The sequence below is a fragment of the Pagrus major genome, chromosome 8 (assembly GCF_040436345.1).
Source record: "Pagrus major chromosome 8, Pma_NU_1.0".
Lineage (NCBI taxonomy): Eukaryota > Metazoa > Chordata > Actinopteri > Spariformes > Sparidae > Pagrus > Pagrus major.
The window spans coordinates 33,244,584-33,266,588 of NC_133222.1; the positions used below are offsets into that span (position 1 = coordinate 33,244,584).

Consider the following 22,005-nt stretch of genomic DNA (forward strand, 5'->3'; position numbering starts at 1 on the left):
GGAACCAGAAAATGTTTCACATTTTAGCTTGAAAAGCGACAAGCGATTAATTAACAGTTAACTTTCTTTTATTATTCTCTAAATTGATTTTGTGTTCCCAATCGTCTCCCCAACTTTAGATTCAAAGTTCAAGCAGTCTCAGCAAACCGTGAACACTACATTTGCAGCTTTATTGGAAGCTTATGAAGTCTGCATGTACTGGGCTCTGCAAATGCTTATCCGCTGTAAATGTGTTATTTAAAACACCTAACAATAGACCAGGGAAGCAACAAACATGCAGGTATTGACAAAGACAAGGTCCTGAGATCCCTCTGATACACGCACACAGAGCTGATCAGAGCTGGAATGTGACACTGACTTCCTGGGTACAACAGGAAAGAGGGAAGTACAGCTGGCACACAAACAGGAAATGGCTGGAGCCACCACACAATGGGGTTTCCTGTACATCCCCTCCCCACCACACAATTCCCCACTTTTCACTTACTCACCTCTGTCTCTGATCTCTCAAAATCCTAGTTCTCATCCTGCCCCCCCCCCCTCGACTCTTTATAACTCTCCTGATATTCCAACTCTCCACATCCTCATCAGCTCCCTCTTGACCCACCCCATCCTCACAATTAAAAAAAGCCGAAAGCTCGAATGAAAACAAGAAGTTATACATCAGTCAAGTGTTCCCTTTAAAAGAAAAACAAACTGTTGAGCTATTCCTTGTTCCAGCTTAACCCCATTTTTGGTGTTAACCTGTTCACACAGTCAAATATAAAAATAAATAAAAGCATAAATATCTCCCTCACATGCAACTGATTGGAAAACACAACACTATGGGCCTGAGTCACACACTTCCTCACAAACAGACCCCAGACAGTTGAGATTGGAAGTCACACCTCCTCTACTTTAGTGCTCAACACCGGAGCCCCCCAGGGCTCAGCCCCCTCCTGTTCACACTGTACACCCATGACTGCACTCCCAGACATTGAGAGAATTCAATTGCAAAGTATGAAGATGACACCACCATCATCAGCTGTATTAAAAACAATAATGAGAGTTCATACTGAGAGGAAATAAAGTGTTACACAGCTACTACCAACAAAGTTGGTTGACACACGCGGCTGATCATAGATAGTGTTGTAATGCAGACCTGCTCTAACAGCCAGAAATGCGATGCTGAGGCACTGTATAAAAAAAACCCAAAAGATATTTCATCTTCAATCCTTAGGTGCTCATGCAGTGTCATCAAATATGCATCTATGTCAGTGTTGCCATAAATGCACATTGCACTGACCCACAATTCACAAGGACTGACTCCCCCTCCTCAATAACTAAAGAAGCAAACCTAGGTCAGGACTCAAGCATTTGGATCAAGTCTGGAATCTCCCTTCAAGTATCTGGGGCTGGAGCTGGTTCTAAGGGCCAGATGTGGACCACAGTGTGCTAATAACAGACTAATGGATCCCTGGATAAACACATACGCACACACACTACAGCACACAGACATATGCACTCGAGACGGACCCACACAGGATTTTGACTTGAAGGCTGTGCATCTGCCTGAACAGAACCCAGCACGGATAGAGACCTCCCACCCTGACTAACATGTCTGCCAAACACAGCAGACAGAAACAGATGAGAGAAAATATGGGAAGAGAAAAACAGAAGAAAAACAAAGTACTTCCTCTAACCTATTATTCTCCAAAACACCTATAGCATATTATCCTGCGATAGAGCCATGTTTCGGGTTGCATTATCAATACAGTGTGGCCAGAGTGATACCTTCGTAGGATACAAAACGCAGCTGGAACTGGTGTATCAATACTGCAAGATGAGTATTGAAACCATTTCAAATGTACAGAAATTATATGTAACAATATATCAATTTTTTCATCAGCACTACACTCGGGTGTAGGGCTTTTCCATTGCTACTTTAGGCTGAACTGAGCCAAACCATGCTGCATTGGTTTCCATTACCAGTTTAAACACACTGAGTTCTGCCAAGTCGTGCCTGGGATGGCCCATCTCCAGAGACGGTCATAGAGCGCTCAACCGCCTCCAAGCAGGTTGCAGCGACGTCAAGTGGGCTTTGTAATCATTCAGGGACGAATGGTAAATTTCTGCTCTACATCCATTTCATCTAGTATTTGAAGTTATAATAGGCAGATGCCAAGCAAAATAATAACAACAGCCTGAAAAACCACAATGAAAAGTAGCTGGCTATACCAACAACTATTGCTCAGTGTAATGGTAAACAATAGTAAACACAAGCACGTCATCAGTTAAAGACACACCATCAATCGGGTAGCCCTGTTGTAAAAGAGATACAGATCCCTGCCGCGCTGGGCTGGCGCGTAATGTCAAACCCAGTCAAGTCGAGCCACCACATGTATATAGAAAACAGGATTGCTTGAACCATTATTCCCTTGTCCTGCTGTGAAAGGGATTCTCTGTGTTTCTCCCTGATAAAACCATGTTCTGTTGGTAGTTATGAAGAGTTTTTGGGTGTTATAGAAAGACCTAGATGTACTGCCTCTGAAAAAAGACCATTTTGCCTGATAAGACTGTGGGGAATACAGTGTGTTTCATTAGCCAAGCACACATAGCTTTATTTAGATTCCCCTATCCTCCCTCTGTCCCCCCTCAGAGACACGCACACACTGTTACTGTGAACCCTGCACACACCAGGGGGTCGGTGGAGGGTGTATGTGTGTGGTTGTGTGGGAAGGGTTGAGCATGCTCACACATACTGTATGAGTAAAGGGAGGGAGAGTTTAAGTGGATGTTTGAGTGTGTGCAAGACAGAGACAGAGAGAGAGAGTGTGTGTGTGTGTGTGTGTGTGTGTGCGTGTGTGTGTGTGGGTGTGTGTGTGTGTGTGTGTGTGTGTGTGTGTGTGTGTGTGTGTGTGTGTGTGTGTACACCATTAGGAAAACATGTACTTAAGGAGAGACCTAAAATATGTCTGTACGGAAAAATACAGCATTTAAGGCATCCAATGAAAATGTCTCTCCACAAGTGTGTGTTGCTCAATCTATTTCTCCCTTCAGTACCATCACTTCCCTTGACTCTCAGGCCCCCAGTTTGAAAAATGTAAATTGGCACCGTAAGCCACTTAACTACTACCAGAGTTTCGATAGGGGCTCACGAACTATCCCCTCACGTAGGTTATCATTTTTAGGGCACAATGAGTTAAGGGATATTACATGGGCAAGTCTTTCAACAAAAATAGTGCCATTTTTTGGGAGAGGTTTTGTCATTTTTAGGATGATATCCTAAGTGATCTGATCCGTCACAAAGCTGCTCAGGAACAGTGTTATGTTTAGCTGTGGCAGAAGTTTAAAAGTTCATCAGGACAATTAATTTGCCCCACCTGTAGTTTGTCGTTTGGTATGACGAACACAGCTGTTTGCACCTGTTCCTTCTGAGGAGACTTCTAACTCTAGACTGTGTGGACATGTACAGACTCTGCTACATTTACTTTTTTCTTTAATTAAAACTTTATCACGCTTTTGAGTACATGAAGTTTGGTGACATCCTGAGCAGCCTAAACAGCCAGAATAAATTATATAAAACACAATATAATATATAAAAACACCACATTGCTCTCCACTTACTGAGGCTGATTGACATTCCACTATCTCAGCAGAAGTAGAAGCTGAATCTGGTGTCAAAACCTACCTAGAGGCACTATGTAGTTTTGGAGAAGAATTAGAATATTTACAATATTAATAGAGAAGTAATACAAACTCAGAAATATTTATTTTTTCCATAACTGAATAAAACAAACTGTTCTCAGAGGAAAATAAGGTCCCAGAACTCTGTTTGAAGCTAGAAAGGTGGCAGGGTCCACCAAATATAAACAAAGTAAAACAATATGAAATTGTGTTGTACTTTAAGGTCACTTTGTTTATTCAGTTTATTCAGTCATGAAAACAAAGACAGTTTGTTAAGTCAATTTGTTTAGGTAGAGTCAGTCATTGCATATCTTTCTCCTCTGATTTTCATCCCCAATACTACAGAGTGCACCAAACATTTCACTAAAACCAACATTATTAACCTTTGACTAACCTAATTTTATAATGTTGGTATGTTTAGTCATTTAACAACCCTTCACTACACCAAAAAGTACAGAGAATTAACTCGGGTTTACAGGTGTATATGAGACAAATAAATGATTTCAGTTGTTATTACCCAGGGCAACGTAACATGTCTGCATGCATATAAACACAAAGACACATATGCAAACGCACACACACATGCACAAGTAGCATAACTGTAGGCAAGCCAATAATTATTGAGACAGCAGAGGCCTACAGATCAAACAATCTGCCTCAACAACATCACATACACACTGCACAAATGCTGCACAAACAAAAACCCTTGAGCATGATATATATGTGAGTGTGTATGACACAAAGCAAACAAGATGCTACGGGGAATCCTTGGAGCATCTATACACATTTGTGCGCACACATTACAATCAAGCCTTGCCTCTGCTGTTGCTTTTAGTTAACCCCTGAGAAACCTTAGAGTCTATCAATTGAGTGTTTTTAGATGTGTATTTCAGCAAATACATCAAATGTATTTACTGTTAATGAGAACAGTAAAGAAGTGTTTTAGCAGGAAGTGGGGTATGCTTTGTAGTAAGGCATACTTTGAGCCTGCGGTCCTCACCAAGGTATTGTAGTACCTCTCATAAATGCAGTCTCACAGCAAGAATATAAACACAGACTTTCTGTATTTATTTTTTTTATTCAGCCTGGATAATATCCACAAATTGGTGTAAGAGGTCTGAAGATGACAGTAATGTCAAAGACAAAGGCCAAGGGGAAGTTTGGTTGTCACACTATTTTTGTTTCATGCTATAGACATAATACATGTCATGAGACAGAGTTTTGGACATTTGTCTAAACATCAGTTAATTGAGGAGGGCTTGTCCAATTGGGGACAAAAACTGTGTGCCCAATTAAGAAAAAGCTTATTTCTGGGTCAGTGGTTCAGTTTAGATTTAGGGTTAGGGTTAAGGTTAGAGAAGTTGTGGTTAAGGTTAGGGTAAATCTCCAGGAAATGAATGCAACTCTATGTAAAGTCCTCAAAAGTGACATGAATCATTATGAGCTGCTGAAGCTATGAGCATAAAAACAGCAGCATACAAGACTCCACATTATCCATTCTGTGCAAACACCAGTAGCAATCAGATGCAAATACACACACTTACAAGCATGTACACAAACAGTAACCCATATAACAAATGGCAACACAAAACTACTTAACACTCTTTTCTGTATTGTAATAGATAACTACAGTTCCTAAGACAGATGCAAAATCACACCAGTGCATCCACAGCAACAAAACAAACTATGGGATTGGAAATGACGTGTTTTTTAAGGATATTTTTATGATAAGACCAGACAGAGATCAGTGCATTTAATGCAAAACTGCATCGTCTGGGTCAACATTTGAAAACCCACATAAACAATAATATGTAACAAATAAAAATAAATAATGGTGGCATAGTGCAATTGTGGCACTTGCTTTACTGAAGTACACTGTTCATGCCACTTCTTGCATTAAATTATTACTTTTATATGTGATTAAGGCAGAGTCTGTACTGGCTTAGATTAATGGTTGAGTCATCCACGACTGCTTGCAGAATACATGAGGATCCTTCTCCTTCAGGTGATTGAACACCTGTAAGCATATTACAGCCCAGGAATGATATGTGAGTCCCACCTGTAGTCTCTAATTTTAGCACTGCACTGAAAAACATTTACACATGGGTTTAAGACTAAGGGCAATTAATTACATTTTCCGACACCTGAAGCACCTGAATCTAGAAAAGAAGGCCTATTGTTCTACTAACTGCTAAGCTATTCCACGCTATTCTTACAACATACTCACATTATTTACACATTATTTGCTCTATCCACACCCAGTCCCCTACAACACATCTTTATTCTGGGTGGAAAAGAGGTTTTTGACCTGCTTCTATGACTTGACAATGAATGATTTAAACCCCTGAAGAAGTTTGTTGTACCAGAATAAAGTACTCCTAATGGAAAAGCAGGTTAACTATACTAAAGTTGGCAGATAATGCCTCATGCACAACAGTGAGCTACAACTGTTTTGGCATGCTCCAATTAAAGTTTGAGACTACATCAAAGAGGAGAGGAGAGGAGAGGAGAGGAGAGGAGAGGAGAGGAGAGGAGAGGAGAGGAGAGGAGAGGAGAGGAGAGGAGAGGAGAGGAGAATAAAGGTCTTCCTCTGCATCATGATGTTGTTATCATAAACACATATTTACACAGTTGTTGTCAGTTATTACACACATGCACACACGCTCAAACATTACTCCAAAGCAGCACACTGCACCTCTCCCTCCACTATCTCCTTTCTCTACCTCCATCTGTTCCTCCTGTAGTTACAGCCTCATCTATTTTCTTTCCCTCCCTCACTTACTTTTCTGTCTTCCCTTGTTCATAACTCACATCCCGTAATCTTTCTTCATTATTTTCTCTCTCTTAAACTTAACTGTTTCTCCACTGACCAATGCTCACTCTCCATGCTTTGTTCTACCATCCATCTTTCTCCTTACCCATTTTCATTTTCATTTTTGTCCCTCTGTCTCTCCCTTTCTCTATCTCTCTTCTATCACATTCCCACTCGCTCTCCTTCTATCTTTGTCTCACCCTCTTATCTGTCCTATGAAAGCACTTTTAGCCTCAATAAGAAAACCCTTTGTCTTTTTTTCCTCCTAAACAACACATGCATGCACGCAATGGTATCAGGGCCATTTATTCCCAAGGCAGCCCAAGGCTCTGGTGTTCCCAGTTCTCGTTGACGAACGGGTCACTGTGGCCAATCATGCATTGGCCGTGCGGCGCAGAGAGGCGGGATGTGGGTCAATGTAGCCAATGATACGCTGGTTCTTTTCCCAGAGGGGCAGGCTGATTGACAACTGGAGCTGGACAGAAGTCAAGAGGGTAATTGTCATCCGACTCTCTATCTCTCTTTATCTGTCTGTCTCTCCTTCACATCCAAGACACTCATTTTCTCTCCCTCCCTCCTCCCTTTCTGTCTCCCCCACTCACCCCCTCTTATTTCCCCTCTCCAACCCACTTCATAGCCCCCACCTCTCCTCCCCAACCCACCGTCTCCCTATAGCTCCAAGGGGACTCTCTCATTGGCTGCCCTCCCTGTCCCTCAGGAACGACTTTGTGACGCTACTGGCCGAGAGCTGATGCCAATCTCCATCCGCAGCCCGCCCCCCGGGAGCCCCAATAACTTCAATGGCCTGTGTCAAGCACATACACACACATAAGCGAGCACTTCTAGCCAGGGGACGGGGACAGAAGCTGATTAACCAAATACTTTTATCAGCAGTAAAACCGCTCTCTCTGCCTGCCTGCATTCTGAACAAAACAGCCTTAAAACACATAAACACACAAGCAGACACACATCCCAAGCACTGAGCCATTGGCCAGAAACACCAGGCTAGTCTGGGGTTTGGGACAGTGTCAGTGTGTGTGCGTGTGTATATGTGTGTGTGTGTGTGCATGCATGCTTTTGTTTGTGAGAGTGTGTGTAAAGGGACAGAGGTAGCAGAGGGCTTAGATGGATGGCAGAGAGAAAGAACAACAACCACACAAAGCCTGGCGGACAAGCTTCATCGCCCTCTCTATCTTTCTCATTCTGCTGGCTCTCTTTTCTATTCTTCCCTCTCTTTTCTCTTTCTCCTCCTCTCTTTCGATCCAGAATGTTTCTACTGTACTATCTGATTTGGTTGTCATACTTTTCCTATTGTTATTCTTTTCCCTTCAGCCATGACTACATTTTCTTCCCGTCACTTTTTAGTCTGCACTTCCAACTCAGCAATCCTCATCTCTTCACCCACTTTGCTCCTCACACCTTCTCTTTTGTTTCTTGCACTATATGAGGTCATTGTGGTTTTAAACCATGCTGTGCTGTCCGACTGAGTTGCTATGCAACCTCCCCAACATCCCCAAATTTACCCCTAACAAAATATAACATAAACACACGCTCTCTCGCTTTCTCTTACACAAGAATCGGCAGCTACACATCCCAAAGGCTTTTGTAAATATGGATGCAAGACTGAGAGATGGAGTGTTAAAAATTTAAGGATTTCATCTTTTTTTAAACTCCAGTGTGCTAACCCTGCTTGCATAGTAGATCTACCAAGCACATATACACAAACATTTGCATGCAATGTACATAAAGTCAGCTGTACACAAAAACATGAAACACACACATCACAGCAGCTTATTACACACACCAAATTCACCTCTTTTAACATAGAGAGAGCAGAACGCTCATTTTTACACACACAGACTCAAACAAGCGCAGAGTTTATGTTCGGGGCCAAACAACACAGCTTGAGATTAAAGAGCCTCTCTGATCTGACATTTGTTTTTCTGTCTGTCAGAGAGAGTGTGGCAGGAAGAGGAATCGATAGCAGAGGATACGTGGCGAAGGAGGAAAGGAAAGGAAGGAGAGTGAGGAGTAAAGGGGGAAGTGTGGAGTAAGATGTAGGAAGGAAATGGAAGTCAGAGGAGGAGAGCAAACAAGGGGATGAAAGCACCAGTGAGGAGAAAGATGAGAGGTGAAGGAGGGCAGCGAGGAGAGACATAAGGAGTAGGACAGAGAGAGAAGAGAGGGCAGGAGGAGAGGGAAAGCATTCCTCTGGAGTACCTCGACTCTGGGGAGGGCTCCAGAAATAACTGAACTAGAAGTTTCCCCCAGCAGCCTCCACTCACCATTACAGACTGGGACGCACACACAAGTCAAATAAAAGGCACCGAGTTCACCATTAGAAGACCGAGCTCCAGTGTGAACACAGACTCAAATGTTGTCAAGAACAGCTGAGACAAATTATGGGGTATAGCAGTTATCTTGCGTGCATATACACACACGAGTACATGAACAGCAAGAGCAGTGAGGGCTGGAGGGTGGAGGGGAGGGGTACATAATTGCCTTCTCTTGTAGTACAGGCTTGGGAGTGCTTTTTGACTGAAGACACCAATTTCACGCTAAGGCATTATTTAGCTTGATACAAACTTGATTAGGCTTTACAGGAGGAGGGAGAAAGAGAGCGAGACAGTGAGACAGAGAGGAAAAGGGAAATAAACAGCTTTGTGTCATGCCGCATCGCTGGCGGAGAGATTAACTTGCTCGTCACGCTCCTTCTGGGAGTAACAAGAAAAATATACACACAGCGCGTGTGTGTGCTCGGAGCGTGGCTGCTTGTTTGTTTGTTTGAGTAGACGTATAATCACGGATCCAAAAAATGTAGTTTTCATTTTTCAAATTAACTTTTTTCAAGGAAATGTGTAATATTTGTTGCAACGTATATTAAAACTGAGATTAAAGTAGGCTTTGGGTCAACTGTATCACCAAAGGGTTACACTTTTTGCTTGTATGGCTTAGCAACAGATTTTAGTCCCAAGGAGAAAAATAAAATCAATCAACTAAGGCTTGGAGTGTCTTAATCACTATCTCCATGTTAGCTCAGAGGTACTCCAAAGTTCATTATAAAGACCAGATTTTTTCAGAAAAAGTTCTGTTGGGGAGAGGAGAGGAGAGGAGAGGAGAGGAGAGGAGAGGAGAGGAGAGGAGAGGAGAGGAGAGGAGAGGAGAGGAGAGGATGTGCTTGTCCCTAGACTGCTTATCAACTCGGAGTCTATGGCTGACAGTACTTCTGCATTTTTAAAATTGGCCTGCACTGACCAACACACACACACACACACACACACACCTCAACATGCAATCTCTTATTCTCTTTCTGATTCCTCCAACACTGTCTCTCCATTTCATTTTCTTGATACGGGCATAAAGCTTTTAGTAGGGACCAGAGTTACAAGAGAAGACACACACACACACACACACGCTGTTGTTTCAGCACAATACAAGTAAAGTCTCTCGCTTTTCTCCACCTGCTTGTGCAGTCATAGAAGAGCACGTTTGCTCTTCCAACTTCCGAAAGTCTGTTCTAAAATTGATTGATCTTGAGATCGTGCAGAGAGGAAATACATGATGTACACAAAATAATTTAACCTCGAACACTCATAAAAAAGCAGCAGCAGAACTTGGATAAAGGTTGGAATAAAATTTCCACATGTCTGTCTGATTTCAAGCATTCTGCTACGATGACTGGAATACTAATATTCGCTTACTGCCTGATTCTTATTGTACTGCCATGACAAACATTACTCTTTAGCTCAGTGCATACTGATAATACATTGTAAAACAATGAATGTTGACTTTTATGTTAGTTTAGTTTAATTGAATACATTTTTGCTCTTTCAAGTGTTTCAAAATACTTAATAAATATTACATTTACAATCAACTAGGGGGCTCACACTTACTGTCCTTTGCCAATATTTACATAGAATTTATAGACTAGTTGAGTAAAAACAGACGGGATCTGCTGAACAGTGCCACAAAGAGAATATGGATTAAGTTACAAAACGGGTCATAATTAAATTGATTATTTGGAAGAAATATGAGGAAATATTGAAGATTATATGAAGGGATATTAAATAGACAATTTCTTATTATCTTTCACACTATGTGTTCAATCTCATTCAGCATGGACCCTCTCTCTGCCTCACTCTGCCTCCCTCTGCCTCACTCTCGCGCTCTCTCACTTTCTCTGGTCCATTGTATGTCTCACAGCGGGGCGCCCTTGCCTTTTGACTGGGAAGTGAATGAAAAGGAGTTAGAAAAACCAACTGAAGACTCGAGCACTAAAAAGAAGCATTGGTAGGTCTATAGAGGGGCGCACTACAAAGACACGGCAGAGTGTCCAATAAAAAAGGAACACAACACAAGCAGCTTGTTCTGTTGAAGACTCCACGCTCTGAGGACAATGCACATTAGTCTTGGTCCATATTGTGTGTGTGCGTGTGTGTGTGAGTGTGTGTGTGTGTGCACATGTAAGCTCAGGAAGAAAAAAACAAGCATACCGATTGACTGTGGTATTCAGACAGAGCAGTATGTGCTTAAAAGTTGTACAGATTGGTAGACATGCAACCACAGTGCAATCAATTTTTACTTTTCATTTTTTTAAATTTAATTCCTTTGCCAAATAAAGATATTTAGGGGGAAAAAACAACTGGTTTCCGAAAGAAAAAAACAAATTCATAAATAATAAGTTTTGTCTGAAAACCTGACTCGACCAGTAACTTTTGACCTGACCTGGCTCAAACTCAGGAGGTTATGCGGGGTCAGATCAGAGGGCATAAAGATCTAAGAGTCCACACACACACACACACAAAGATTTCCCATTTCCCAAAAGTCACCCTTTCATCAACAGCAGTGCATGTGTGTGTGTGTCAGAGAGAGGGAGGGAGGGTAGTCTAATAAATATATTATGCATCAGCCAGGTGTGCAGTGGGACATTGCTAATTGCCCCCACCACTAATGTTTAATGTACAGAATAGGAAGGAGAAGGAAGGGGGGAGGGATTGCTAGAGGGAGGAAGGAGTGATGGGACGAAATGCATGAGGCTACAGGAGAGGGACCAAGGGAAGACTTAAGTCTAAAATAGTAAGCTACTGTTCCTGTTCCTACACCAGTTCCACATCATTTATCACAGATATGGATGCCTACTGGCCAGATTAACATCATGATCTTGCCAGTGAAATTCTTGCTGCTCCAAAGAGTTGAGACAACCTCCAAAAGCTAGAAAAATTAAAAAGAGAAAATAATGATAATTAATTTTTAAAAAAATAAAAAAGCGGTGGTCCTGTTATCTGAGATCAATCACTTTATAATAATTCTTTATTATGCAATGCAAACATTTCAGCAATTGTTAATAACACTTTCCAAAGCAAAAGATGTGCTTATTCTCCATTGTCGCATATCATTGTAAATTGCATCCTTTTTTGGATTATTAAGAAGAATTTTGGACTGTGGCTCATCCCAAGTCAGCTTTACTATGACATCATTATGTGCTATGGTAACTCGTACATTATCGTATTTGACATAAAATACTGAATGAATGAATCAAAACAATATCGATAACAAAATGAATCTTTAGTTGCCACACTTGTTGATACCTAGGTATCCAATAAAACAACAGCCACCACAGGACATAGGACCAAACCAAACAACCCAAACCGGGGACCCATACTTTAAACTTACATTGTTCCGGTGTGCCTAACTTTTTCATTTAGGTGCACTTGCACATAATTAAAGTACACCCAATAAGACATTTTGATTCAGTTTCTTTACACATTATGTAAATTACTGTAAATAGGAATAAAAAAATGTTTTTCATTATTCAATCACAGCACACGTAACAACAAAATTTCTATAACCTCAATGGTTTATAAAAAGTTACAAAGTGCTGATGTTTCACGTGCTTGACAAACTGAAATAAACAAACTTTAGATATCACTGATATTTTGGGGTATTATAATATACACTCTATACACTACACACTGCTGTCAAAGTGTTGAACAAAGAAACAAACATAATCTCTTAGTAAGATATGCTCATACACAAACCCACACATACACAAGTAGCCTTGCAGGGAAACTTAGAAGGGCCCATGTCCTCTGAGACTATCTGTGGTGGGGGGATACGGGCTTGGCAAGCTAGGTCTGGATTGACTAAGTGTGTGTGCGTGTGTGCGTGTGTGTGCGTGTGTGCGCATGTGATAGTCACACCAGCATCATCTTTCTCTTCTTAAAAGCTGAGGGCATGGCCATGCAAAGAGCTCAGCTACACTGTGCATGTGTGTGTGTGTGTGTGTGTGTGTGTGTGTGTGTGTGTGTGTGTGTGTGTGTGTGTGTGTGTGTGTGTGTGTGTGTGTGTGTGTGTGTGTCTCCAGAGGGGTGGGTGTGTGTTAGGGTCCAGTGAGTTTGCAGCTGATAAACGAGGCTAGCTAAGCCGCTACAATGGCACAGTCCTGGCCCATGACGCCCTGTTCTCACACACTCTGACACACACATGTATACGCACAACCACACCATGGCTGGCTGCTGATAAGGAGTTGCCGCTGGCATACACACACCTCACTGTGGGACTTTCACCCTTTCTGGACACACACATGATTTCACAGACACATACACACCAGATGATATGACCTTCCCCCATCTATTATTCCAGACAAAACCTCATTTTCACCACACAACCTGATGAAGGAATGGTACTCAGTGTTTCCCAAAGAATGGCTGCGTACTTGTGGCGTATTTTATAAAGCTGCCCAAAAAACACACCTAGCATTTAGAATTTTTGCACCCACGATTCCGCTGTCATAACAACAGGTGAGCTGCGTGTGGCAGTAGCTGGTTTATTATGTAGCCAATCAAACCCAACGCGCATCAAATGAAATTGCATCAACCAGGTGCATGTACGAGTTGGTACAAAAAAACTGCATTAGTAGGCCTTCACTAAATAGTTGTGTTAGTGCGTTTACAGGAGGGATGTAAGACCAGAGAGCATGTGGGATTGACAACAGATGGGAGGGGGAAGAGCGAAGGCAAATTGTCCACTAGTTAATCGATCGCGGATGGCGTCGTTCTCTCGGACAGATTAAAAAAATAAAAGTAGCCTATGAAATGCGAAGATGGGTCCCCAAATACACTCGGGCGGACGTTAATGTACCTGGGCAGCCCGTCTTAGTAAAGCATATGTGTGGGAAACACTGCATACTCATCAAACCATTAACTGATACAGTATTTAAGCTCAATTACACAACTGTACGTGTTTCTCCAGAGTGTTTAGATGGTTTTTTACAGGCTTCCAAAGATTAAAAAAAGATCATTTGATTGTAATAAAAAGGTATCAAGAGTAGACACATAAGTGAAATCCAGTCAAGTGTCTAATGTGAGAGAGAACACAAGATATACAGTACACTGAGTTGGAAGGAAAATAGAGATGAGTTTCAAAAACTATTGCAGTGCGCATTCAAAATGTACCTGCTCATAAAGGACCGATTGGAAAAACTACTTCACAGTTGACACTGACTGCGTAGGAGTATCAAAACTTTAACATTAAAACTCAAATTAGCTGATACCTCATGAGGTATAACCATCATCACGGCTTACCCTCTCTCAACATGGTTTTGTGTCTAATGTAGTCTCGGACTGGCCCTGATGATTACTTTTTCATCAATTAATTTTTGTCAGAAGGTTTCTTTTGGCTGGTCAGGCAAAAACATGTCTGCTCCAGCTGAGGATCTTGTCTGAGACCTCCAGAGTTTTGACTGCACTCTACTCTTTCCAGTAGACCTTTTACATGGAAGACGTTTTGGCTCGTCGCAGTAGGACCGGTACATGCATAGCTAAAAACATTAATGACAGCGAGCAAACACTCACAATACCAGGACCCTGAAACCGAAGCAGCTAAATGAAATTCAGCTATCATTAATTGTATTATTTACACCTGTCCTACTGTGACATGTCAAATGACCAACTCTACTCAGTTCTGTTCTACATTGATTATATAGTAATTTGTTTCTAATTGAGTAGAGATCAACATGACTCCAATTACATTCAATGCATGGTACTGCTGGGCTCCACCAATCACATTAGCTTGTTCTGTCCCATTAAAAAAAACAGCTACCAAAATCTTGAATCTACCTCCTGCTGAGAAGTCAATGGAATTTCTAACAAAGCTCTCAGAAAGCCATTTAATGGTTCAGCAAGCTTTAATGCAAAGCCAATACAAGCTTTTATACAGGAGTTACTTAATGTGGCTGTATGAACACTGTATTAACACTATGTGTAGCTGCAACTGGAACTGAAATAAGTTGTCAATAACAGCAAAAAAGGGGCCTTCCAACACTTTACCACTCAGATGTAACTGCAAAAAAAACATTGTTGTCTTCAAGTAATCCAAGCCACATGTGTAGGGTCTCTGAGTTTTATAAGAGCCAGTTGTCCTATGAAAGTCTCTGTGCTCTGCCAAAGGGTGACATTAAACTACGCTAATGGTAACGCCAGATGTAGAGAGAGAGGCAGAGAGAGGAAGAAGAAACAGATAGAAGAGTGAGGAAAGACAAGAAAAATAGGAGATTAACAGTACTGTACTGAACACACCACATACAAATATTTGGATGAGTCAGCGTCCTTGCACACATGACCTTCTGTTTGTACTGGTCAATTCTATTTTGCCTATGTAGGAGTATCATAATTAGATTCAGCAACCTCCAAATTGGCTTGTAACTTGATGACATTTCCCACCACAATTAATTTTTACCCACATTTGGCGGGTTGGCGGTTGTTAATTTCAAGTCTTGAGCAGTTAATTGACAATAACTTTAACTCCAGGCAATGAATAATTACTATCCCACAGTTCCTTATTACATTTAACTCACATACTTACATGAATTACAGTGCAGCCCTAACCGGCGTTTAAAAAGGAAGATGGTGTAGACTACAGCTGAAATGATTCGTCCATTATTTCGATCACGATTTTGAGTCAAAATGCAAAATATTTGTTGGCTTTTGCTTCTCCAGTGTGAGGATCTGCTGCTCTACCTCAGCTTACATTATAGGAAAGTGAGTCAGCTGAATACAGGCAAAAGTTCTTAATAATTCAAATGAATCTGTTTACATAAGAAAAACTGTACACAAACTGGTGGAAGGCGGTGGAACCAAGGAAACTGTGAAGGGATGTGAAGAGGTGAGCAAGCGAGAAAAAAAAAAGATTGCAAGAGCTGGAGAAGGAGAAGGAGACTTCCATTAGCATGGAAGAGCTTGGCTCAACACACACCAACAGCACACCAAACCTCCCCCATCTCTCCCTCTTGGTCAAAGGGCTCATTTGGCTCCACTGACTATAAACAACACTCTAAACAAACCAAATAAACGCTAAAAACTAAGTGCTCCCTCTTTCCCCCCCTCTCCAATCTTCCCTGCACTCCTCCATCTCCCTGTCATATGCGCTCAACTCCCATTTAATGTCCTGCAAATGAAGCGGATTTATTAATGTGTAATTAAGTAATAATCATCACTACATAATGCATGAGAGACTCAAGGGGCTGAGAGCTGAGAGAGAGAGAGGGAGAGATAGGATAGTGAGGCTGCCGGAGCAGACAGAGAGAGGGAGATTTTCGCTGCCTCGCCTCGCTAAAGACACACATTAAAAACGGATTAATCCACTGAAATAATATTTTGATAAGAGAGAAGCCGCGCTCTCTCATTTCTTCCTCCAGCTCGCCCCTCCTTTTCTCTCACCCCATCAGCTAGTTTCATGGCCCATCATCGCGCCATTAGTCCGTGTTCAATTAACAGACTGCAATTAGTCAAGTCCCCCTACTGTTAACAAGGTCTAATCACTGTAAAGGCTAGACTGGTCAAGTAAATCTATCAGAGGAACTCAGTCGCAGTGGTGAAACACAGAGGGGTAGTAATATGAGGACTGATACTGCTGTTTGTTATCACTGCTTTGATTGGACCTTTCTATGGCTATTCGATTACATTGGTCTATCAAATAACATGACTTCACAATAACACTGTAAATTGTATTATAATGTAACTAAAGTGATAACGTCACAGTCCTACAAGGCATTGAAATGTTTTCATGATTTGATTTTTAAAATTTAGGCTGCATGTAAAAACAAAACCTACAGACTGTAAACAATCAGGAAAAAAATACCAAACATTTTAGTAAATAAATGAAAAATAACAGACCATAAAAAGACAGGGATTTTAAAAACAGTCTACATCAGGGCTGCACAGTGAACTGTTTCAGTCTCAACATCACAATGTGCACATGATGTATCATGTCAAGTAAGGAAAATTAACTCAAACAACTTGCGCTACAACTTTTTTGCTGCTTGATACAAAAGCAAAACTCTATTTTCCATGTTTATTCTACAAGAGACGTCAGACTAATATTACCTAATTTAGTCGGATTTAAGGGTTCTTAGTTTGTTGCGTGGTTGATAAAATACACTTCCTTGCAGTCGCCCCCATCATTCTAGAATTATTTATTATTTCCAAATAGAGCTATTTAAGCTTTCTAGACAAAATTCCTGTATATTTTTTCATAGCGCAATACATATCACAATGTCAGTTTTTTACAATACTGTGCAGGCCAAGTCTACATCTGAGTCAGTCTAAACAACAACAGAAAAAAGAAAGCTTTAGTCTTGCCATAAATGTAACACTCTGCAAATAGGAAAACACTTACAAAAACTAACTTCCCCTGTAATATAGCACTTGGTTGATATTTATAGCAATTGGAGTTGCACAATATGTTAAAAGGAAAATGGCATACTTATTAGAATCACAATTTTTAACAAGATGTGTAACTATATTGCTGTTTTGTCACGCATATATTGTGATTTTGATGATATTTCAACAAATTTTTCAGCCCTAACAGCAATACATTTCAAATGATTTGGGTTTAAAGTCAGCTGAGAGCAGTAAAAGCAAATAGCAGAAATTATTAATATGGGGGACATAGGCAAGTTTATCAATGTGGCCATCATCTCCTTCTTCAGGAAAACTGTGACCAAGTAAAGTGACAATAAAAGATCCCTGTATCACCCATCAGCTATGAATTTCTTTTCCAGAAAAAAAACAAAAAACAATCCTTTCCGGACCAGGGCCCCTCTGAGTCAGTGCAAATCTAAAGCAGGAGATGGCTGAGGTGGGACTTTGTTATTGTTTTGGCATGCCTGGCTGGCCAGTAAGTCCGTAAGCCGGCCAGCCAGTCAGAGTTGGGTGAGCAGGTGAAAGACAGAAGAACATGAAAACACAGATAATCCCCCGGCGATGCTCACCTCGTCCTGGCCTCCACTGCTCCCTCCCCCCTGCCCACTCACCTGCTGTGTGCCACTGCGCTGCCCTCAAACACCCCTCCTCTCTCTCCCCTTTACCCTTCAACCCCTCTTTCTCCTCCATCTCTATCTCCCTCTCCTCCATCCCTCACTCCATCTTCCCCCAATGCCAGGTCTTGCCAAGCTGTCAGTGGGGCAAGGTGTGGACTGGAGATAGCAACACGCATGCACTCACAGATGCATGAGTACACATACACAAAACACATGGTGCTTACGCAAGCTAGACTACAAGGGCTGTGTTACCTTTGCTGCACAGACACACACACGCGCGCGCACACACAGAGTGGTGGTCGTCCGCCTCAGCTTTGCTTCGCTCTGCTTCGCTTGGCTGCCTGACTAAAGCTAAGCTCTGGTTATCCAGGCTGCTGAGACTGGGCTGCCTTAGTGACACACACACTCACACACACTGAGAGACACACACAAGGCGCGCATGACCATGATGCATGCAAACACAAAGACAAGAATGTAGATCTTGCAAGCATAAGTAGAAACACACACACACACACACACACACACACACACACACTGACAGAGCAGCAGTGGACAGATTCACTGGTCCACAGCAGCTGATTTGTTCACTGACAAACTGCACCGAGCATCAACAACACTACAGCAGGGGGCAATCACATCCACATTCAACCTCATCTTACACATACTGATTAGGTGGATATCAATGACATATTCATACAATACCATGCTAAACAAATGCTGAAACTATTATTTTAATGATTTAAAGAAAAATAATCTTTAAGGACAAATTTCGTAGTCTATCAAACGCCAGTTAATTTATTATATCTACAAAACTGTTTTAATTGTTTTAATTCCAGTTCTTTATAATGTCTTAGAGTGTGGAGAAACATTGGAAACAGTGGCAGTAACAAGATCATTGGTCAGATTCGAACCCAAGACCCTAAATAAGAGGTATTCATCCTAGTCTCTGAAATATGGAGAAACTAGTAACACGCATGCCAAACTAAGAGACTTTCTTTAAGTGTTCTCCTAATTTCCACTTTAAAAAATAAAATATAAATGTTAAGTAACAAGTATTATTATCAGGCAAGTCAAATTTAATTATAGATATAAATATGAGCAGTGTCTGTCAACTGAAAGTGAAACCAGCTACACAGTAGATTCCTGAGGAGGCTGTGGCATTACTCACAATCACATCCTCTTCCCTACAACATCCCTGTTAGCCTGAATAACAACTGTTTCTCAAACTTGTCAGTGTCCCTGCACATATAGCCCACAGTTATAGATGTAATACACATCCCAAAGCAAACACACTGACACACGCTGGTGCTGCTACATGTGTGGCATGTAAGAAGCCTCAGCACTATTGACAAATGAATCCCACCCGGTCTCAGATGAAACAGGCTTAACTTCAGGATCTGCAGGAGAGGCTGCAAGCCTCCAATGAAAATCGCGCTGCTAATCAAGCTGCCCACCCACTCAGTTTGAACCACTGTCAGAAATCAGCTTGCTTCCCAGACAGTCACAGAAAGGGAAAGCCTATATGGTGGTGGAGGAAATGGGGGAGGGGGTGGCAACCACATGGTCAGCCTGTCCCGTTGCCCATCTGGGTCCCATAAAGGAAACATGGAGGCCAAGGCCACCACATGCCCTCATGCATGATGCCCACTCACCCATGCACTGCAATGAATACTAGTTTATGGTAATGGAGGAAAGTGAGGCTTCATAAGGATTTTTATCATATAAATTTGGTCTCTTCCTCAGGAAACTTTAGGAAAATTAATCTGTAAATTCCAGAGTTGGTCCTCGCATGTGCCCAACCTTGTGGGGCATATTTTCGAAATGGAAAGGGTGGCCTGAAAACCTGAGAAAAGGTCAAATGTTCCCATAAATACTCTAAAATCAAAGATTAAATACATTCATACCCAGTGATGCCTTGCACCTCTCTTAAAGAGTGGAGAATGTTAACGTTCAGAGAGAAAATCCGATTTCTAAGTACAGGTTTGATCATTATTTTGGTGTGAAAAGGAACAGGTTTGGCAATAAAGACGTGCAATGTGGAGGCTAAGTGACTTGATTCGGGGTCAAAAAGTCACGTTTTCGACAACAAAGCAGCAGTGGTCTGCAATACATCACAACATGAGAATAATCCAGATTACATGGGCCCATTAACCAAGTGGATTACAACAAATTGATCCAAAAGCACAGCACACGCTGTCAGAAAAACGACACACCAGTGCATCATCTTTCAAGTTGTGACAGTGTGGCAGCTAATTGAAAACAATTACGAGCGGATGGAGAAATAAAGCTGCGGCTCTCTGAAAGCTTCATTCTGACAGTGGTAGACAGTAAACTAAACTATAGGCTTCCCTTTATTTTACATTTACATCATTTTCACAGCAATGTGACCAAACAGTTTGCTACAAACAATTAGTGTTTTGACAGTAAAAGTGAGCCAGCACACTAATTGTTACGGTAAGAGACAGTCACCCACCTCAGAACGACACACAGGGTGTCTGCAGATAAAATTAAATTAGCTAGCAGACACAAGTTGGTCATGAAATGTTGGTCATGGTTCTGGTCCGTTGTCTTCTTCAGCCACTCCTGAGTTAAGTGTCCTTTCACACCAGCTTCAAAACAAACAGTTTCTTACCTTTGACGGAGCGCGGCTTGGCCTGTTTTCGTCTCGACATCTCTGGACTCGAGCTGCTTCTTTAATTTTTATTCTCTAATTGTTTTTGTTCCGTTCCGTGTTTTCAGCTGACCATACAGGCGGACACAGTCGGGTTGTCTTTCCTCCTCCTCCTCCACTTCGCTGCTGCTTCTTCGCCTGTTGCAATGCGGCAGCTTCAGTCTCTGAGTGGGGAAACGGCCGTTAGTCCAACGACAACAAACCAACACGCGGGGAGTGAAGCGGCTCGGGGGGCGACGCTCAGCTCCTCCGCTGCGTCTTCTTCCTCGGCGGTCGCTCGGGTTCGCGCAACCTGTAGAATAACCGGGAACAACTTCCCGTCTCCTTCCTCCTGGTGACGGAGCTCCGCGACGACCACAGCCTCGCGCGTCTTTTTTCTTATCTCTTCCCCCGCACGCGCGTCGCTTTCTCCGGCGCTGCCCGGGCGCTCGTGCCGCTTCCGACTTCTTCCAGCACGGGCGGACTAGCTGCCAGCCACGCGCGCGGCGAACACCTGAGCAGGTCCCGCGCGGTACTGAGGGAGAGTGACAGCGGCGCCGTCCGAGTGCGAGCGGGCGGCCGTGCCACAGCGCTACGTGACGGTCCAGGTGAGGAGAGGCGACCGAGAATGTTCTTGGGGAAATTGCTTTTTTTTTTCTTTTAAATCGACCGTGGCTTCTTCCCTCGCGCTCCTCGCGTCTTCGTCGGGGCTTATTTAGTTTATCGAAACTGTTTCAGTCTGTTTTGTTTTTCTTTTCCCTCCAGGAAAGCGGCACCGACCCGAACCGACCAGCTCCCCGTGTTCCGTCCCGCTATTCTACTCTGAGCAGTGGTGGTGGTGGTCTGGTGGCATGGACATTGCGCTCTTCCCCTGCATTTCCACCCCGAGGGGAATACTGCTTTTTACTACCCACGCTTTCTTTTTGTTAATATTTCTCAATGCCCTACCGGCGGTATTTATAGCAGCCTAATATTTCTCCCAGTCTAACCCTTCGCTAGCCTCTGTCTCCCTGCTTTTTCTTTGTCCTGACTCTGGCTACCAGTCTCCCTCCTCCTCCTCTGCCTGCCTCTGCTGGCGGGGCTGCGGCGCAGACACACATAATAAAGCCAAGGCAGGCAGTGCTTGGCTGGAAATGTAGCCGCGTCCCAGCAGGGGGATGTGAGAGAAGGGTCCCGGCGGGGGAGCGCTCTGATCCCGCAGGGAGCAGCTCGGCACAGCCCGGGTTGGCTGAGGCAGAGAGGCAGGATAGAGGCAGGCTGGGCTGACGGAGAGAGAGGGGAGGCGGAGGGCAGAGTTAGGCAACAGCGCCTAGCTGTGGCCGACCGGCGCAACTGCAGCAGGGACTCAGAGAATACAGAGGAAGGAGACAGAGGGAAAATATGGACTTGGATTAAAGTTGGATATGGAGGTGGCTCTTAAGTCAAGAGGTTCATAAGTAAGTTTGACACACATAATGAGGGCTGTTAAACAGCAGAAGATGTCAAATTATTATTTAAACACTGCTCAGCTGTGGAGGACGGTGCTATCAACCGGCAACCAGTGTCACAACACCTCACTTCAGG

The 22,005-nt window shown here is 42.7% G+C and overlaps 1 protein-coding gene across 2 annotated transcripts in view; it reads right to left on the reverse strand.

Moving 5' to 3' along the window:
* The window catches only part of znf423 (zinc finger protein 423), a 150,603-nt gene extending 128,944 nt beyond the window's left edge, over nt 1-21,659 (reverse strand). For both annotated transcript variants that reach the window (XM_073472757.1, XM_073472756.1), the window contains exon 1: nt 20,425-21,659. In XM_073472757.1, coding sequence (XP_073328858.1) covers nt 20,425-20,464 — 40 coding nt within the window. In that variant the 5' untranslated portion in view covers nt 20,465-21,659. The remainder of the gene's footprint in view (nt 1-20,424) is intronic.
* Nucleotides 21,660-22,005: the final 346 nt, after the last annotated feature.